Raw genomic sequence first — 21,022 nt, forward strand, 5'->3', positions numbered from 1 at the left:
AAGACTGTAGCATCTGCTCCACATATGTGGTGTGTGTGTTCCATAGTTGCCATGATGCCTGTCCATAATTATAAGGTGCCCCACTGTTAGAAAGGTCTGGGTTGAACACATGCAGAAGCCAATAAGGGAATAAATAGCCCCAAGTGGGCGAATGTGAGACAGCCTAAACTGAGAAAGGACCAACAGGAAGACATCTGCTAATGGCCACTTCCTGAGTCGGATGGAGTTCTTTTTTAAAAAAGGAAAAGGGGGAAACAAAAAATATGCTCCAGTGTTTTTAGTCGAGTTGAAATGTTCAAAATCTAAAATAACTTGTCAAGGAGGGAAGTGTTGTCATTGGCAGTCGTTGATCCCGCGGATCCCGCAGCCAAAAGAGAGCTTGAGAAGATTGGCTCTCAGTGCCAAATCCCGTTTGTTTCCTGAAAAAGGATTTTCTCGACGGAACAGACTGGGAGCTCAAAATAAGGAGCACAGTGACCTACATAGACCCCCGTTCTTCTGCTGCGATCGTATAGATAGGGAGCCGCTCCGAGATAACAGACATGTCGAGACTCTGAACAGCGGCCCGCAGGATGTGATGCAGGTTAACCATAAGCAATACAGTCAGACTAAAGTCAAACTAAAACTGATTTGAGTCTGACTTCATCTTCTGTTGTGCTGCTTGTATTTTTCTCCTATTATGCGTTTTCTTATGTTCTTCTTGTTGCTTTGTAGTTTATGCCCGTTCAGCAACTGTGGTTGTTTTTTTTAAAAACACACAAATAAAGTTTGACTCGACTTACTGATGGTTTGCTCGCCGACTAGGAAGCTGCAGACGACGCCTTCGTTGCTGCGGCCGAGAGAGAAGCCGTTTCCTCTGAGGACGATGTCGAAGGTCTCTGTGGAACCAGACGGGAGGTGACACGGGGAGTTACAATACAATATTATGCAAATGTGTTTCAATTGAGGCGTTTCAAGCAGTTCAGGAGCAGAGTTTCTCTGGGGAAGAGTGTTTAAGGAGAAAAAGCTGCAAAAAGGAAATAATATTTTCCCCTTAAAGGTTCAGTGTGGAGCTTAAGTGTCCTATGATGCTGTAAGTGACCGACCTACTCCTCATCTCCACACCTGCTTGAACATGGCCTGTTTTTCCACTGATGTCATGAGTTCAGTAAGAAAGCAGTGAACAGAGATGATTCCTGTATGAATGCACTCACCGTTCACACAGACGCTGGATGGCTCCACACTCAGGATCTCTGTGCACGATTGCTTTAATATCTGGATGGAGAGAGGAGGAGGGGGGGGATGGGTACATTATCACTCGAGGGCCAAGAATAAATACATCAAGTCCTGGCCGTTATCGGCTCTGTCAAGTTTAGAAAACAGATTAGGGTGCAACACCTGAGAAATGTCTCACTCCTGATCGGGGCCTGGCGGCTAAAGGAGGGCGCCGAATATCAGCGGTGAGGAGAACAGGAGGGAGGAACGGCAGCTGTGTCAGCCTTTATGGGAAAATTATGCGAGACTATTACATTTCTCAGTTCTATTAAAAACCTCGGGGATCCTGCATTATCATATAAAGAGGCCCGTGTGAGCCCACTGTCATGGAGCTGCACTATCCGCTGTGATTCAATAAATCAACAAAAGGACAAACTATGCAAATCCCAGTACACAGTCGGTAAAAAGAAGCATATTAACGGCAATATAGGACACTTGAAGCTTTCATTTGATGTTGGGTGAAACTTCAATCTGAGGAGGGGAAGAGGGAAGTGTTTACAGCGGCCTTATTAAATATGATGGTTTGATATGGAATCGTTAAAAGGGGGAGAGGGTTGCCGATGACAGCTGGGAGGAAAAGGATCTGCTGCTGTTCCTCTGAGCCACTATTTTCCCCGTCTAATTACTTCCTTGGCAGTGCCCGACAAAAAAAGGGAAAAGGAATTGACTGTTTGCCTGCCGAAGCTTAAAACGACGGAGGGTCCCGAGGAATGATGTTATTTTCCCATTAAGTGTAGTGTTTTAAAGAGCTTTGTGTAAATGACTGTACATGGTTGGAAGACCTCTGTGATTTGGAGATGCCGATATAGAAGCTTCATATTAGAGATTAGTTTAATTTCTCTGGGATCGAGTGAGAAACGGGGAAAAGGAGGCAGAAAGTCCTATGAACACCTGGGCCAGAGTCACAACTCCAGGGCTTTCTGAAAAGATGAGGCTGGTTTAGTAATTTAGTGGAAATAATTAAGCCGCAGAGATTCATGGGGGGTTTTCTGTCATACATCAGCGTTGTGCCCATAAACGATGATCTTGGGTATCGATGGAAGTCAGATTCACCTCATAGGGAAATAAAATCAGTTCATCAAACACTGTTGTTTTCTTCCCAAGGAGCCGACAAGAGGTTAGTTGAGAGAGAGATGTTCACAGAGGACGGCGTGGATTGGACTGACTGCTTATGCAGTCAGAAACAGAAGCACAAATCGCCAAAAACCCAAAACCATCCCGCCATTATCACTTGTACTCAACTATAATGAAATGAAGAGCAACGGTCGACCCTGAACGATCTCATCGGGTCTCTATGGAGAAGATCGCCCAACTCTATCATACTCGGTGATATAGTACATGTGGCTCCACTGACGTAGTCCTGTAAAGGAAGCTAACGTTCGACGTGGCTACAACAGAAGGTCCAGTGTGACACAAAAGCAAAAGGCCTAATGCGCTGCAGAACCACGACAATGCTGAGCTCTTTCTGCACGTTTTGTCATGCTGGTCACAGAGGCGGGGCGGATCCTGCAGGAAAACACTGCACAGATGATCTCAAATCCTAGAAATCCAACAGAGGAGCGAGGAGGCCAACTAGTCAGGAATCCAGTATTACTAATGGGAGAAGAATGCTGGAAGCTCAGAGCCTCCGAAGGACTGAGGGATGAGTCTGTTATTGTTGTTACGCAGGAAGTTCTTGCACAGGCTTCTTAACATTTCGGCAGAACAGAGACATACATAAATTACTTCAATAGGAGGGATCAATTTTCATTATTTTGCAGCAGAATATATGAAAGAAGAAGACAGTTTAAAGCACCTTAGATGACATTTGGGGGTCATGCAATTGGTGGATATTTTAAGAATATTAGATGCATTTAAACTCACATTTCAACCACAGTGATAATTTGTTTAACTCATAGAAAGTGAAAACCATTAAAGTGTACATTAAGTCAGCACCGAGGCCACAGCGGTAGACCCTCCTTCACTCGACACTCATGTTGAAGCAACCTAATCAATCATTACTTGTTGTACTTTGGACCGCACCACAGAAACAAGACGCACCCTTTGGCTCGGCGTCCCCCCAGCTGCATGTCTGACAGCTTCCTAGAGTTCTGCTCTTCCCCCAAACACTGCTGGCCTTGTCGGCTCCGCCACAGATGCGAGTCCAGCTCAGGCCGGCGTCCTCCGCAGGGCTCCGGGCTCGGATTCATGTAAAAATGTTGCCATACAAACCCCCGCCTTGGCTGACAGCATTTAGGCTAAAAGCTGCAGCAAATGGAAAGTACCGCTAATTGGCTGGCAGCGGACGAGGAGGCCACGTTGGAAACTTCATATAAACACTGTTTAAAAGGACTCTTGTGCTCAACGGCCATTGATTAATGCTCTACACTGACAAGATTATGGAGGAGGGAGGCGTTATATAAGCTGCGTTTAGAGCGTCACTTTCACCAAGCGCCATCCTGGAAAATGAAGGTTAGCTAGCGTAGCTAACATGCTAGTTCATCCCTAGACATACTGTGAATGACAGCCCCCCATATATGCATCACGAAGCACAAACTCATTGAAATGAAATCATTATAAAAAATATACAGAAAAGAACACAGAAATACATGATTTTGGGAAGATATTGCAAACAAAGAAATGGAAAAATGAATGAAAAAAGTAATAGGAATACAAATGAATGCATTACAAAGTCATATAGATTAGAAAGTTAATGGAAATAAATGAAAAGGAAATTTAAATAGAAGAGTAGCTAAATAGTGGAATTAAAACGAGGAGGTAAAAAATAAAAAAGCTAATTAAACCAGAACATTTATTTATGTCATGTTTTAAAAATGAATCAAATCCTACCTTTTGAAAATATTATTTTGATACATTTATTCATCTTTTATGAATCATTAATTGCATTGCAGCGCTGCTGCTGCACTGTGGGTTTTGAAACTCAACACAATAAAAGCACTGTGAGGAGGATGTCATATGGACAGTGACTAACTGTCAAGCTGCTCGAGTCCCAGTGGTGAAGACATTCCCTCCTCCTGTCTGCAAACACAACCAGCAGCTATTTCCAAGCAGCTTAGCAGGAAGTTCACTGAGGTTTCGCTCAAATTTGTGACAAACTTCATTAAAGCAAAGTCAGGGAAATATTTCCTCTCCTGATTTCTAAATTGACCAAAAATCTGCACCGTAGCCACCTTCAAAAACGTTGAATCATCCAACTTTGTGCATAAATTCGACTTATTAGTTTCTTACATCAAACACAAATAGGAGCTGATTGAAACTCACAGAGCAACGACACACGGACATTAAGAGAAAGTAGGCGAACTTACAGAATTGATGATGCCTTTGAGTGCTTGGAAGCCATCTACGACAGGAAACACTTGATCCTTGGTGTCGGCGATATCAGCAAGCTGTGGGAATCACCAAAGAGTCAACAAGATGTAATGATTTAATTCTTCTTTTTCTGTTCCTCTTCATGACTGAGCACTGTCTTTGCTTTCATATCATGGGCAGGAGGAGACATAGCAGATGGCATGACTGTGGCAAACACTTTGCTCAACCATTAAAAAAAAAAAATCCCTGCAACACAAATTGGGAGCAACATTGCCTTTGTTTTTGACTTAATAAGAGCTCATCACAGGATGGTTACCAATGGTTACAAGAGACAGGCCACTATGTTGGAAGAGAGACAGTAAAAACTACAGACAGATTCTGACTTCGGTGTTGTGGAGACAAATAATAAATACAAGCATGGATCAGATATTTCTGTCGCCAGTCTGGATCCAACAATGGATTTAACAACGTATACGATGCCTTAAATACACAGTTTCTACCTAAAATGATCCAAAAAATAAACTCCTCTCTTTGTGAGTATTAGAGACAATATTGTGAGCCTTTTTTTTTTATTTTATATTTTTTATTGTGATCGAAGCAATGCTGACATTTTACACGTCAACGCCTGAAAAGTGTCTTAAATAGCATTCTCTCTACTGGCCATCAGGGGGCAACTCCTCTGATTGCAAAAAGAAGTCTGATTGGATGAAAGTCTATGAGAAAATGACCCTACTTCTCACTTGATTTACTATCCCTGGACTATTGTCTAACCAATAAAGTGAAAATGCCAAAGAAGTATTCAAAACAAACGCAACTACTAATCAGTATAACTAATAACCACATATGAAACTACAACTTTAATAATTTAAATATAATGATAGTGCTGTCCCGGGAGCTCCAAAACTCCTGTGAAAGCAACATATTTCCCCCTTTTGTCTGCAAAGCACACTAGGAACATCTGAAAAGTGGATTATCCTGCTTTATTATCACTTTAAGACGTGGATTTCCCCATACAGGTAATGGCACTCGCATTACACATGTTTACCTTTCCTGACACACTTCCAACACGGCAACGTGTCCCTCGCTATCAAACGTAATCGTTCAGCACACATTCAGTGACAGACTTCGCCGGTGTTTCGGCTGCTGCGGATTAAGACCAAAGCTTTTTTACCTGCTGCTCATCGAAGTCCTTGACGCCCACGCAGTAAACACGGGCACCGTAATTCCTCGCTATGTTGGCCTGCGGAGCAAACATATGGGAAGTCGGGTCCAACGCAAAGCAAAGAGAAGAAAACACTGGAGGCATGCAGGATGTCCAGCACCAATCACATTCAAAAATAAATTAATAAACACATCAATAATTAAATAAATAAAATAGAAAAAAATAAGATAGGATTTCATGCTCCTTAAAATACCAACACATTAAAAAACAGATCATTTAAAAAGCTGAGAAATAATTTGAATTGCCAGTGAAATTAAACTAAATTGAAGTAAAAAAATGAAGCGCTACATGATCTTCGCAGGAACCAGCAGAAATTCTATTTTGACAGCAGAATTTCACCATTCCCGACACTTGAACCCGATATCTTACAGAACTGTTCTACACCGTCTCACCTCTGTCACTGTGAGCTCGTGAACGTAAACTTCCAGTTTCCCGTCTGTCAGAGCCAGGATGATGCTGGACGACTTGGTCGCTTGTGCGTGGATCTGTTCTGAGGCCTTCGGGTTTGAATCACACCAGACATTTTGTCAACATCTCAATCCTTTTCTGGGGGATTTATTTGTTAAAAAGGTTGGATTTATTTGTGCAAGTAAACTGACCTTTTTAATTCCCTCGTGCATGTAAGTTTCACCTGCTGGTTTCACGTCGTGCAATCGCTTCAGGCCCTCTTCTATCTCGTACCTTAAGCCAGAAAGAGAAATAAATGGTTTTTAGTGTGGTTACCGTTTCTGTCACATCATCGGTGCAGCTTCTGTGCTGGAGCAGCGTGATGTGGTGGAAACTCGTGGTCAAGGAGCAGAAAACGAGACTTTAACAAGTTCTTCGAGTAACAAAGATGAAAATAGAAGCTGTTCATCCAGTTTGGCATTTAGAAGCCCGGTGGGGATTTAAACCTCTAACCTCGACCTTGTGTCACCACGGCAACATTTCACAATGGCGGCCTGCAAGAAGAGGCCAAGTTCAGCCGTTGTAAACCCAAATTAACACTTTGGTCGATAACTACAGGAACTTATAATATAATAAATAGAAATACAATCATATATCATCACAGATGTTATGTAAATGTTTTGTAACACTTTCTGTGATGTCTTAAATAACTTATAAGCGCTCCTGTAACATTTTATAATCTTCTTATAGCACTGTTTAAACAAAAGCACAAAAGCAAAGAATCATTCATAAAAATAAAAAAAAACACATTCTGCAGCATTTTAGAATGATTTATAAGCTAAAGTATCATAATGCTTCATAATCACTCATCACTCAATGACATGTATTTGTCAGGATCATAGTGCGTTATAATTCCCATAGCAGTAAAATATAATTTTTTAATTTTCATCAGTGTAGTAAAAATTGGGACTTTTAAAGGTAAGGTACAGTTACCATGGCAGCAGTATTGTACTAACAATGTATCACTGATTTATTAATCAGGTAATGAGTTAGTACCTGTCTCCGGTCAGCGGCAGCAGGACTTTCGCTGAGGCTGAGAAGACGATGAAGGAGACTCTCGTTCTGGGGCTGAAGACAAAGAGAAAAGCAAAATGTTTAAACATCAGGATTCAGAAATGTGACTTATGTCATATTCCCATTCTAACATAAACACCAAGACTGTATATAACAAGTGGACGTAGTCATCGGGGATGGGAGGAGGATATACGGTTTTATCGCAGATGAAGAACGCTCACGATAAGATGATCGTGATTAAATTCCATTATCGGGATAATTGTTAATATTTTCTCAACTATTTTATATTTATATATATGTATGTGTATGTGTGCTTGTTATGTGACGCAATAAAACTACGTCTTTTCTTCCTGACTACATGAAGTCATCACTTCCGTCTTCCGTCGTGTTTATCAACCTCCCACACAGCACACGGGTTCAGTTGGGTTCAGGAGAATAAACGTATTATTCAGCCAACCGACACGGCTCCTTTAATGTCAACTAATATTAGACTTCAAGCAGCTTCTGTGGGGACGAAGGAAGTGATGAATCAATTGACAGACAGGAAACATGTTGTTCTGATGATGATCACACACACACACACACACACACACACACACAGACACACACACACAGACACACACACAGACACACAGACACACAGACACACAGACACACAGACACACACACACACACACACACACACACACACACACACACACACACACACACACACACACACACACACACACACACACAGATATATACTTTGTACCTGTGACTGTTTAAGGGTGTGAACTGAAAGCGGACACTCTGTGATGCGTCTCTTCTCTGCTGAACCAGTACTGTTTACATCATTACGTCACCTCATAAATATTCAGTTGTTTACAACCGGTTGAAATTTGTGAAGAGTAAAAATCAGCACAGGGATGAAGAAAACTCACACTATTTTGTACTTGAAGACTTGATCAGCTTGGGTTTTGTGCCGTAAACAGTCAGTAAGAGTTGGAACCAAAGGAGGAAATACTACAACGCATTCGATTTTGAGGAAGAAAAGCAAATCATCATCCATTAAATACACTCGTCGTATAACAGTCAGTGTGTTATAAAAAAATAAAATACCTAAAAAAACTGGACATGATGAAAAATAATGAAAACTTGAGTTGGGAATGGGAAATACAAGGTTTTCCTTTATGTAAAATAATTAAATAGAAATCTATAAAAATACATATACATTTATATACATACATTTTATGAATATTAAAACAATACTTTCCCCCAACTATCTTACTTTAAATAATATAAACAAGCTTCTTCTTATTGAACAACCCATACTTCTCAAGGGAGTGTCTTTTAATGTAGTTGGCCCAAAAAAGAGAGACTAAAATTAGTAAGTTTATTATTTGAATAAAGGAGTAAAGGAGTAAATTTGTATTAATCGATCTCAAACTGTCATGCTGTTCCTCCATTTTTTAACCGATACAACCAGTTACACACATAAATTCTCATTTAAGCTGCTGTGTTAATAAAAAAAAGGTATTTGAACAATGAGCCCAGAGAGAGAACCAGCTGCACAGTTAAAGCTTCATCTTCAGCTCACATAGAAGAAGAATATCAATCATTTCAGACTTTACAGAGAGGAAAAAGTAGAATCAGAGCATCTCTAGTCAAAATGTCAAAAACATATTCAGAAAATAAACTATTATTAATGTAAATGGACGCAGCTACAAACGCACAAGTTAAACTTCAGATAGTTAAGCGATCGTGTTTCCTTCGGCGCTTCGAAGTCTTGCGGAGCATAAGGAGAGGTGCTGATATTTCTCACCCACGTGACACATGGCCCAGTCGCCATCCTCCCCCGCAAACATAGCACACTCTTTAAGCCACACGGCCGGATTTGGCCCGGCGTGGCGGTATAGCAGCCGTATATGTCCACAACCTGTCTTTTCAGAGTCATATGTGGACTAGAAGCTAACCGCGGTGGCGTGGATGAGAAAACGTGGGTGGTGACTTTAACGTCAAATTTAAGGCTCCCAGTGGAGCTTGTGATGGTATATGTTACTGAAGCAGTATAGGAAGGCTGTGGATAAAGAGGCGGCGATGCCAAGGACATATCAGAGGGTGGTGTTGGGATTTCTTTTTCCTTGGAGGAGGAGGAGGGGTGGGGGGATGAAGTAGTCCAGTTCGCTCCACATGGCGCAACAGAAGAGCTCTTGGTGAGTGAGCATTGTTTAGCAGATTGTCCTCGTCGCCTTCCAGTGTTCTTTTGCTTTACTGTACATTGTCTGCCTGTCAGCCCGCTCTGCGGTGGAAGCCGGGGATAAGTGTGGAAGCCGGACCCCCCCGGTGCAAATGGCCATTCTCACAGCCCAGAAGACTGCTCCTCTCTGCCACCCACTCCCACCTGGTGCCTTTGCTATTTTTCTTTCAACCAACCACTTCATTCTGGCTGGGTCGCCGCCGTCTGTACTGTGCTGGCAGGCGCCGTTTTGACTCTGACGTTATGCAAGCTGAGCGTTTCGAAGCCGGTTTTCGTTCTTTGTTAATGAATTCTGTTCAAAATGGGATGTCGTAGATTTTGCAATTCGATCATTTGTGTAAAAACAGGTGGGGGCTGCGATGTCGTAGGCACTTCAATTATAGCATTTATACAACACTAAAGCAACCGTTGTGGTATTACACAGGTGTGAAATAAAGTTTTTCTGCTTTCATTTTTAGAAGATGCATGGTGATATCTTTTCTTAGATTAACTGCTTTTATTCCTTCATTATATGTAATTTAAATCATTGCATGCCTTCGTCCTTTGCAACATCTGCAGGTTTACATTTCGCCTCGGTAGCATAATTTCACTTCATGTTTTTTTTCTATTTCATTTCATAATACGAGCATTATGAAACAACGAAACTTTTTCTCTGTTTCCAGAGAAAATGTGTGACATCAACGCTGAGGACTCACCTCACAAATCTGTCGGTGAGGTTCTTCACAAACGAGTAAATCTCGACCCAGTTGGTAGCGACGCTTCCAGACCTGAAACGAGACAACAGCGAGTCAGTTTGCAGCTCGTCACTGGCAGCAGATTGTGTGCTGGGGAGGAATCACAGTATTCGTGCTTTGTAACACAACCACAGTTGGACATTAACACCGGCCACATGCTGGATGATTGTGCTGACAAGTCTGTGTTTTATAGCAGCTATCTGGCACTTCAGCTGGTCGGACGCTCACCTGTCTACTGGAGTGTCGCCTTTCAACACCTGGCTGGTAGAGTTAAGACTGTATTTCCCCCAAAAAATAATGTCTAAAAAAATCACCAAAATTATACAACAGTAACTACAACCAGTCCAACATTAGCAGCAATGCTCTCTAATGCCTCCATATAATAGAAGACTTTGTGTCAAAAAGTCAGAATTTAGTTGATAAGATTATGCAGAAAAATAAATATGGTAATGAACTCTAGCTCAACTCTGATTTGATTCTGAAGTTTTTCTGCAACATGGACATGGACAAAAACTCCCCAAATTAAAAAAAAGCACATGTTGAGAGAAATATGGTGTTCAGTCGCAGCTGCTGGCAGGGAAAGATGATTACAAACGACAAACAAGAAAATGTGCAACATGAAAAAAACATCGGATACAAATCAAAATTCAGTCAGAATCTGTATGGACAGGATTCTTTTGTGCCATTTTAAAGAACATGTTGGCTCCTTCCTTCTTTCCTGCCATGTCTGCTTCCATCAATCCTTCTCTCCTTCCTTTCTTCAGTGCTAAGGAAAAATCTGAGCGTTGACTTTCTTGCTCTCTGCACTTTGACAACACTGTATCAGCGGCTAATTAGCAGTAGTTACCTGTAAGTGATGGTGTGGCCATTAAAGGGGGCGTTTATTGCTCCAGAACACATCTGGATGGTGTTGTTGGTAGGCCTGGGCCTGGATTATCTTGGTCCTACCCAGATTTGAAAATAAATTGGAGGAAAAGCTGCCAAAATTCACGCAAGCACACTTTACTCGCTGCTGTGTAAAGTGGAGAGGAGTCTGGAGACCTGCTCCATCGGTCCCTTTCTGGTCCAGAGACTGGAGAAGGAAGTGATGCCTGACATTTACACCAAGGCAAACAATACAGCCTTAGCTCATATAAGCACACATCATATTTTGATTTCAAGGAAGATACAAATTTGGATTTTGACATAAAACTACATAACATATTGTTAAATGGATGCAAAATATGACAGCAGATGTGATCTAAAAAAGTATTGTGTTCATTTCAGCTCGACTTCAAGCTCTCATGAACTGCACAAACTGCTGACGTTAGGATCCGACTCATATCAGTGCAATCAGGAAGTCCGGCAGCAGAGCTATTTTGTCTCCAGGCACAAAGTAAACACCCTTCAAAGAGACACGGTACTCTTCAACACCCTGACAAGCTGATGGCAGAGGAATAACTGCCGATCAAGCTTTCCTCATTGCACAAATAGAAACATGCATTGCATATGTAAATCAAACGGACCACAAATTTACAAACGCAACCATGCACTCGGTTGAACTTGTGCCCATTATCTCTGTAATCATCCTGTAATTTAGCCATTTAGAAAAGGGTGGAGTGGTTTGGAAAATGGGTCAGGTGAGCAGCGTTTCAACTCATGGGCCCTGGGTCGTGGCATGTTTCCAAGCCGGGGGTGGACAGGAGTAAAAAAAAAGTTGCTCAAGGCTGTAAACTCTCCATAATATAGTGGAGGCCTTTCAGTTGCATGACGCTCCTGCAAAGTGTGGCTGAACTGACTGAGTCGGGCTGTGCAGGCTGTGCAGTCTCTGCGTGTTTGAGTTGAACCCGAAGAAGCACTTTGAGAGCGTAAAAAACACAACAGGAAGTGGTTCGTTCCAAGTGGTGATGCAATTCTTTCTCACTACTTTGCATAAATACATTCAAGGCCATCCTCAGTGATGTTTGGGGTCTTATTTTAGGGGGATATTTAAATACAAGACTAAAACTACTTGATATGTGGTCATGGTCAGATTTGTGTGGTTCAATGAGGTTTGACCCTCTTCCTCCCACGTAACCACTGGGCATCGCTTGCCTCCAGCCAATCAGGGACAGGCCTCAGTTATCCATCAGACCTGATTAGTCACCAGCCAGACCAGAGTCCGGACCAGATCCAACCCGTTTCCAGAAGGTTTTAACTTTCCAAGGAAGGCACGAACATGCAAACATTTTTCCAACTTTGAGGGACAGAACACAACATTACTGCGAAGCAGTGTGCTGCGATTTGAAACCTTTAAATTAAGATAGCTACTGTTCTGAACTAATCGACTACAGCTTTTGCTGGCGCAGAAAACTGTTCTTAAAGTTCAGAGTTTGTTAAAGCATCCTCATGTCTGTTTTTCTTTAAAGATGCTTTGGCTGCAGATCGATTAGAAAGGGCTGCAATGCATTACAAAGCGATGATAACATCACTTTCACATGGTTCCCTTTCATACTCAAATTAAATAAACTCAAACAGAGGGTTGCCTTGTTACTCAGAAAGCAAAGACAGTGGGACCGTTATAAAAATATGTTGACTACTTTTTGGTGTATTGTGTGTGTACAACTTTTACATGTGCAGGAGCTGTTACACTGAAATATGAGTGTGACAGGTGAGGTGTTCGGGCCCCATAGACTGATAAATATTGCCACAGCTACACACAACAAAAGTATGTGGTAACTAAACATCATGGCCATTAATCTGCAGCCAACAGCATCCTTCTTCTCCAAAAGTTCCCCACAATATACTGGAACCTGGCTGCAGGGCATTAGTGAGGTATTAGTGATAATATTGTCATTTTAAGACCATGTTATGCTACCTACATAATGATAGAATACTGTGAGTACACCCTTTCAAATAGCAATTAACTTTTAATTCAAAAGAATGTTCAGATTTTGGAATAGGAATGTAAAAATTTATATTCTCAATAAATAAACGTGAATAAAATAGAAGAAAACAACAAATGCACTCTTGGGCTCTCAACAAAAAATGTGCACAGTCGGCACAATGTTCAAGCGTTATCCCTGTTGGGTAAATCCTGCCGTTTATTCTCATGTAAACAAACATGTAAACACAACAGGCAACAATTGTAACTGACTGAGGTTTATGTCCATATAACGCACAATAAGTCTCAATGAGATAATCATCATGACCATGCCCAGTGAGCATGTCTGGCTCACAGACTGCATTCCAGGTGTTGGATGAGGGTTTGAGGTCATGGATCTGTGTAGACCAGTCCTCGTCCTAGTACTGGGGAAAACCCCATCATCTCCATGGAGCTGGCTTTGTGCAGGCAGATGATGACAGAGGGGAGGGCCTTCCTCCCAAAACAACTACCATCACTGCCTTGGCACACTGACTTCCCTTTATTAAAAGTGTGTGTGTGTGTGTGTGTGTGTGTGTGTGTGTGTGTGTGTGTGTGTGTGTGTGTGTGTGTGTGTGCGTGTGTCACCCCCCTTTCCACACAGTTTCACAGTATTGTTTTACCCAACCCAACACTATGCTGTCCACATGTTGGGTGTGTGACCACGGCGTGGCACACATTTCCTAATCAGGTCATAGAATAGCACGGGTCGCGAGAAACGGTGCAACACCTGCGAGACAGGCACACTAACCACACAAAAAAACGACATTTCGGGGTGTTAGCTTGTTTTGCAGGGTTGCAGCATCTACCATTAGCTTCAACGAGAGAGGGGAGAGGGGACAGGAAACAAAAAGCTGAGCTGAGTTTGTCTCACTTACTTGTCTAAAACGAAGTAGAGGTCGTAGGCTCCGTGACAGGATGCTTCTTCTGCCCAGCAGGACGACGCGAACGCGCCCAGGAGGAGCACCGCGACCACCGCCGAAGTCCACCGACTCTTTCCGGGAAAAAGTTCACACTCACCCTCCGACATTTTTGCCATAATAAAAAAAACAGTAAAGCCTCGAGTTGTAAAAACAAACGTCTTAAGAGAGTTTCACAGAGACGGTTTGTCTATGAAGTGTACATCCCGCAGTGTGAACAGCTGCATGTCGAAGTTCCTCCACAACAACCCGAGTTTAACTGATTCGACCTGCGAAATAACGGAAACCACATCCGCGACGTCACCGCCCGACTAGTTTCTTCATCTTCTGATTCACCTCTTCACTCACTCACATCCTCAATAAAAGCCGAGCTGGCTCACGTCGTCCACTTCCCCGTTTTAGGAAGTTAGCATAAAATCACTGCTAACAACAAACTCCACCACACTTAAAGTACACACTCCGGAGAAAAGTTAGGCTGCGTTCATGTGCTCCTGCAAAACCTCGTGCTTCTGAACGCTGCACTTTTTTTTTTTACTTTTTATTTTGGAAATTGAAGTTGGAAATTACATATAAAAGAAGTTCTAATATGAGTCATAACCCTTTTGTTTTTGTTTAACAAATGCACTGGGCTCAACGCTGCTTCAAGTAAGAGTAAAACAGAGATATATGTTTTAAACAGATCTGAACATTGGATACATTCGTGTTTCATTTTGTTGAGATATAAGAGTCAAATGTTATTACATTGAGCATTTTAGATACCTCTTTTTATCACTATAAATCACAAAATAGCCTATACTATCAACAACCGTGAGGAATAAAATGTTCCATAAATCAAACATTCAGAATATAGAAAGGAATAAAAAAATACATTTTCTTTATTGAAATTCATTTTTAAGATAATCAACAGGGTAAAAAGGTGACTAACAGATGTGAAAAATAATTTATATGCAAATGAGGCATTTTCTAATCCCAATTTGTTGTGATTTTTCTCTGTCCTGGTTTGAATGCCGTCTTTCCCACAGCACGTCAAGGCCTCGTCAGTTTCCAGCGCAGTGCGCATGCTCGAAGTACAACCAGCTGTTGGACTTCTGCAGAACTGGAGCTCCCAGAGCACACACCCAATAACGCCTGTAAACTCTAGTTGCACAGGTCAGTGCTATTTAACTCAACTGTATTAAGGGTTAGGGTGTTTTTGTCCCTCTAAATATACCTTATTCTTATAGACAAAATATGGTATTAATGGACATTTGGACCAAATAACCACTAGAGAACTGCTCCTTCATGAAAGAAGAATTGTATATCTGTTGCATTCAAAACCACATGGTCCTCTTTGGCCTGTAAACTACAAAACCTCTTGCTGTGCAGCTGAGATTGATACTGAAAGTTTATTTCCAGACCATTTCACATTTTCCAAGCTACTATGATTGATTACATTTTGTAAGAACCGACCAATCTGCACAGAAAATATGCATCTTCTCCTTTTCTCATCATTTCACAAAAATACTTCTTTCACATCCAGGTTGCGAGCGTCTCACTGAAAGCACAGCTATCAGCTTGGCTTGCACTACTTTTGTGACAGACTTCGTTTAAAACAGTGTGAATACGTGGCAAACAAAGCAGGCGTCAGAAACTCATTTCCCATGAAAGAGAAAACAGTCGCTCCAAAGGAAAGGGGGGAAGTATTTTTGGCTGAAGGAGACCAGGGAGATGCTGCAGATGTGGGCCCTGCCATGTGTGAAATCAGAGATGTTTCAGTAACTATGTCGCACGCGGACTTTTTCTGAAATTTAGCATCAAAGTATTCTTTGCAAACTGTTTTTTTTTGGAGGGTGAGGCGTGTTGTTGGAAGCCTCTCAGTTTCTTTTCTCATCCAGTTTGTGTCTTCATTCCTTCTCTTTCAGTTTGATAGCGTTTTGTTCGTTAACTACGCGTTTCAAGCTGTTTACAACCATTTGATCTGGAGAAAAAAATACATTTGGTAACTTTCTTGGAGACAGGGTTGCAACAGAAACAGGCCTTAAAAGCAGTAAAATAAAAAGCACACATAGCATTGAGTATTGTGCCTCCGGTTGTCTTGCAGTTTAAATGCTGCCATCCAATAAGAAAACACATTTTCTCGTTTTAAAGCATCACGGCTACGACATGCAGTGCAAGAGCGCGGGGGATTTTCTGTTTAACGTTTAATTAAATTTGCCTTTATATTGGAGGCACATTATGGAGGCTGCAGGTGCCTCCGTCGTCAGCATGCATGGCTCATTGTGCCGTTTTAAATCCCCGACCCTGGCAGACTTAGCGCACTTCTCCGCTCATTGATCTACACATGGAGCTGAACCTCGAAACCTGGCAATGCACCACGGGGCTGTGTGCACAAACCCCACGAAGCCTCCCTCGCTGCATCGCTGCCAGGCTCCGCCCCTTGAGCTGCAAGGCGCCATTTCAACGAAATGCAATGTGAACATGTGGCCAAGTGGCTTTCCAAAAAAGCAAAAGTCTTCAAGGGAATACCGAGAGGGATGATGCAAACGTTCTGACTCTGGATGAGTTATTACGTTTCCGTCACTCCTGCGTGTCGGACTACCTTCCCCTCGGGTTACAACAAACGCAAATCATACCTTTCTTCATGAGGATTTCTCCATACAGGAAATTTCAAGTGTGGTCTCATTTGCCTGCTGGTGCGTCGTGTTTGAACAAGGTGTGTGTGTGTGTGTGTGTGTGTGTGTGTGTGTGTGTGTGTGTGTGTGTGTGTGTGTGTGTGTAGCTGGTGGAGCAGGTGACTTCAGGCTATGGAATTTAGAATAAAAACACTCCAAGAGAAAAACACCACAGCTGTTGTTGAGCTCTACCTGATTTACCTGTAACACATGTCCTCAGTGAAGGTGGTGTTAAAGGCTTTTGTGTATTTATTGTGATTTCTGTAATCACGTAGATGTCCTTGTTTGCTGGTTTGACGGGGAAATCCATCCAAACATAGTTTTCTTGCCTCAAAGTTTAATGCTTTTAGACTCCATTGAGGAATTTATTACTCCATTGGAGAGCTTTGGTCTTCACGAAAAGCTGAAAATGTGAATATTAAAAAAAAAAAATCTCCCAGGAAGTAGGCAGCGAGCGTGATCTCCAACACGGACGACACAAAGGAACTACGTTTTCTTTTGTTTTGCATCAGCGTGAAAACTGCGCCGTCAAACAACTCCATATCAGCGAGGTAATTACCACTAACACACCTCATCAAATCTGAATAGTCCAGAGAACACAGACACACGAGTATAATTATCTGGCAAATCAAAGTATAATTAGATTTTAATTAGAATGTTAATTCTTTTTGCACGCCATTTGGTTTCGGTGTATATGCCGCCCCACTCTGTGTATCCGAAGCACGGTTGAAACAAAGAGAAGTAAAAAAAACAACAAGCGTGTCTCTTCATAGTACGTGAGGATCCGCTGGCTTGGGAAAATAGTTGCAGTGCATCAATTTGTCAAGGGGCTTTTTTTAATGCTGGAGGAGAAAATCAAAAGTGACAGTTAAAACAACAAGACTAATTTATGGAAGCGGTGAAGTGTTGAAGCTAATCAACAGATAAGCCCGTGACGAAGCGCAAAAACAAACGTTTGTGTTCGGTACGACGAGTCGACAATCACGGAACGGATCGTACTTAGAGATCCGGAGAATGCTGGTAAACCTTTGGCCTCTTTCTTTAAAATTAGACACAAACACAAAAAACTGTACTTATAAGATAAATAAGTTGATTATAATTGATCATTTGGTGTATTCGCCTCATTCGTGATGAAAAATGTGTTTTGCATTTGTGAACCCAGCTTAACTCGCAGAGGTCAAAGGTTGCGAAGGCCTCACTCTATAAAGTACTTCACCTCAGGTATTTCCAGCAGCGGTCACATCAGCGACAGACAGTTTTTCATCTCCTGTAACAAACCAGCCGAGAGCATCGTTCAGCTTCCTCTCATGATGTTTCTGTGCTGCTTCGTCGTCTGAAGGTCCTTGAAGTAGCAGAACCTCTGCGTGTTGATGCTTCATCAAGTTTTTTTTTTTTTAAAAACCTCGTTATCGATAATTGGAGAGGCGTCAGGAAAATCGAGGCACCTCAAGAAAAACCAACCAAAGAAATATTAGTCACAATAACAAAGATCCGTCGAGCCCTAATGGTGTCTATAACTCATGATTACGTTAATAACTGTTATTTTAGCTTGTTTTTCCTCCTTTGAGAAAGCATTGTTTGTCACTAATGGCATCTTAAGTTGAAATTGAGTGCCTTGCCCACAAGTAAACAGCATCTATCAATCACGGCTTGAGGCCAAGTGTCAAAACACACAAACGCCAAGAGTGTGTGTGTGTGTGTGTGTGTGTGTGTGTGTGTGTGTGTGTGTGTGTGTGTGTGTGTGTGTCTGATATGGCTAACTGGTGATTGTGGACACAGTGACCCTCATTTCTAGTTTTTCACATGTAAACTCCTCAGCTGCTCCCCGCCAGCTCCATCGTTTACCGATGTTACAGAAGAAAGCGCGTCCGTGTTGGATGATCCCACCGAACATGGTGTTCAAACCGTGAAATACACGAGATTGGGTTTGTGATCATTTCAGTGTGGTTGTTTGTCCGTTGCTATTAATTACAATGACAATGCAGCGTTTGCTTTGTTAGTTGTATTTTGTTATTGTATTGTACCCCATTTTGTTTTATGTAATCCTTCTGTACTTTTTTTTTATCCTTGATATTTCTTATGTTTCATCTCATTCCTGCCCTAATTTATCCCTTGTAAATTTGTACGAAGAATTTTAATACAACGCACCATTTGAGGCGGACACAACCACAGTTTCATTAACCCGAACTAAAATGCACTACCAGGGAAACTTATCTTTTTCTGGACCGCAGTTTTCAAAAAGTTTGAAACAATTCAAAACAAAAAAAGAAACAAAACTTCATAGTTAGGTTTAGTAAAAATCATCATGGTTTGACTTGAAATGAAATGAAATTGAAAAAAAAAGAATACAGAATAACTTGGTTCTAACATGAAAGTAACAACCTGTGGTTTTGGACCAGTCCACCATCCGGACCGCCTACCTAAGTGGACTTGACACAGACTCGTTTGAAGATCATTTGTGATACGTGAATTGCAATAAAAAGGATGCCTAAATAACTGCATCATGCTGACGATTTGTAAGTCAGGTTGTCAGGTTTGTCCACAAGACAACAAGCAACTTTTAAAATGTTTCCAATCGATGGGAGGTGTCAAACTGCAAATTCACGATATGAAGATGTGTGTTTGTCTCCCTGTGGGTTCGTCCTCCACTTCCTGTCTGCACGACGGGCCTCCGTTAAAGCACACGACTCCTCGGAGGCAGACGGTAGCATTTAGAGACAGACAGGCAGCCAGGCGTCGTCCACATAATGAAATGAATCCACGTTTGATCCTCTCGGCATCTCCCGGTAATTGTTCTTGATTCCCCCTTTGTGTTTCACGCTTGACTACCCCACTCATATCAGGGCCGGCGTATGAAGACGTGCTCGCTCCCCCCTATCACTGACAGCAGAGTTCAGTGATTAACAAATTAAGGATCTTCTTTGCCTTAATCTGTCTCGAGGCTTTTACTCGGCCGGCTCCTGCAGAAGCATGTTTGGCGGTGACAGCGTTTAATTGGATTAGAGGGGAATGGGGATGAATGCACTCTCAGACGGGGCGTCGGGGACGGCTGGACGACGGGGAAAACAGGTGATGAAGTCCTTTCGGAATTAACTTTTCAACTTCTTTACGCTGCGTCGCCGAGACATCGGGTATTTCTTTGGCGTGGAGTACCACGGGAGGAAGTGAAAGCCTGCGTGAGGACGTATGGATTAATTTAGGGAAACATTAGGCCGAACAGATTACTGTCAAAGTGGAAATATTTAATTGGTGGAGGAGGTTCTGTTAAAGTCTCTAGTTTAGTTAGTCTGATTAACAGTAATTCATATCTTCAATAATATCCGTTACTTCATTGTGATGAGCGTTCTGTGATGTGATCAATCGGCCCTTCGCTGAACCTCGCCGCTGGCTGCAACTCCATCAAAGTTACCATGGAGACCACACTGTCACAAACTGAACTGAGATGTTCTGGGCTAATCTACGAGTTTTCATCTCGCACGTTCATTGGGTCAAAATTGAAATTCCTCTAAATCTTTGATGTTTAGCACTACAACACATCAATACAACACAAACCATCAATGAAAATGCCAGCTGGACCTGAACTTTACTGCATTTAAAGGTTGAGTAGGTAGTTTGAAAGAACCACAGAGACTTTGACTTTGAAGGTATCGCAGAACCGAAAATGTCCCACCCCCTTCGTTCAGACCTTCTTTGATTGGACGGGTTTTTAACAGTCCTGCCACGGCCACAGATTCATTTTTTTAATTTTTTTTATGACAGAGCATTTAATTTATTTATCGGTATGCTACACGGATTTCAAGTAATATGACAAAGTGTTTCTTAATAGAATCACCTATTCAACCTTTAAAAGAAGTCATAGGCCTCCCATTTTTAAATGACAAATACAATGCAGGTAAAATTATATCACAGGTGTTTTTCCTGCCTTGACCTCAGACGTGACCTTTAATTATCTCACCTTAGACGCCTTTACAAAACAAAATGTAACAACTTACATGTAGCAAAAGTAAAAAGTATCTTGAGGCAACTCTACTCCGACTAGACAACAGATTTCATATTGATGTCTGTGTTAAATAAACAAGTGTAAAAATAAATTAAATATGAATGGAGGGTTTTATATTCATGCCAACAGACTCTTTGTTGATCACTGTTGATATTGAAGTCCGCGGCGTTTCCTCCCGTGTCTTTCACGCTGTGACGGATGGAATCAAGGCCTCGTTAAGGACGGTCAAATCTCTAGTCTTTTCCCTCTCTTCCTGTCCAGGTTGAACAAGATGAAAGGAAGGAAGAGGAGGGATCCATGCTGAAGTGTTTCTATAGAGCTCATTCTGCCCGGTGTGATTGTTATTCATGT

General features: G+C 41.9%; 1 protein-coding gene across 1 annotated transcript in view; it reads right to left on the bottom strand.

The window, feature by feature from the left end:
- Positions 1-14,613, bottom strand: part of antxr2a (ANTXR cell adhesion molecule 2a) — a 62,654-nt gene extending 48,041 nt beyond the window's left edge. The window contains exons 1-9 of the mRNA XM_084025828.1: positions 13,979-14,613; positions 10,181-10,252; positions 7,229-7,300; positions 6,385-6,466; positions 6,178-6,282; positions 5,735-5,803; positions 4,560-4,640; positions 1,194-1,254; positions 783-878 (exon numbers count right to left, since the gene is read on the bottom strand). Of these exons, the coding sequence (XP_083881954.1) occupies positions 783-878; positions 1,194-1,254; positions 4,560-4,640; positions 5,735-5,803; positions 6,178-6,282; positions 6,385-6,466; positions 7,229-7,300; positions 10,181-10,252; positions 13,979-14,139 (799 nt within the window). The 5' untranslated portion in view covers positions 14,140-14,613. The remainder of the gene's footprint in view (positions 1-782; positions 879-1,193; positions 1,255-4,559; positions 4,641-5,734; positions 5,804-6,177; positions 6,283-6,384; positions 6,467-7,228; positions 7,301-10,180; positions 10,253-13,978) is intronic.
- Between the last annotated feature and the right edge of the window lie 6,409 nt (positions 14,614-21,022).

Source organism: Eutrigla gurnardus (assembly GCF_963514095.1).
Source record: "Eutrigla gurnardus genome assembly, chromosome: 13".
Lineage (NCBI taxonomy): Eukaryota > Metazoa > Chordata > Actinopteri > Perciformes > Triglidae > Eutrigla > Eutrigla gurnardus.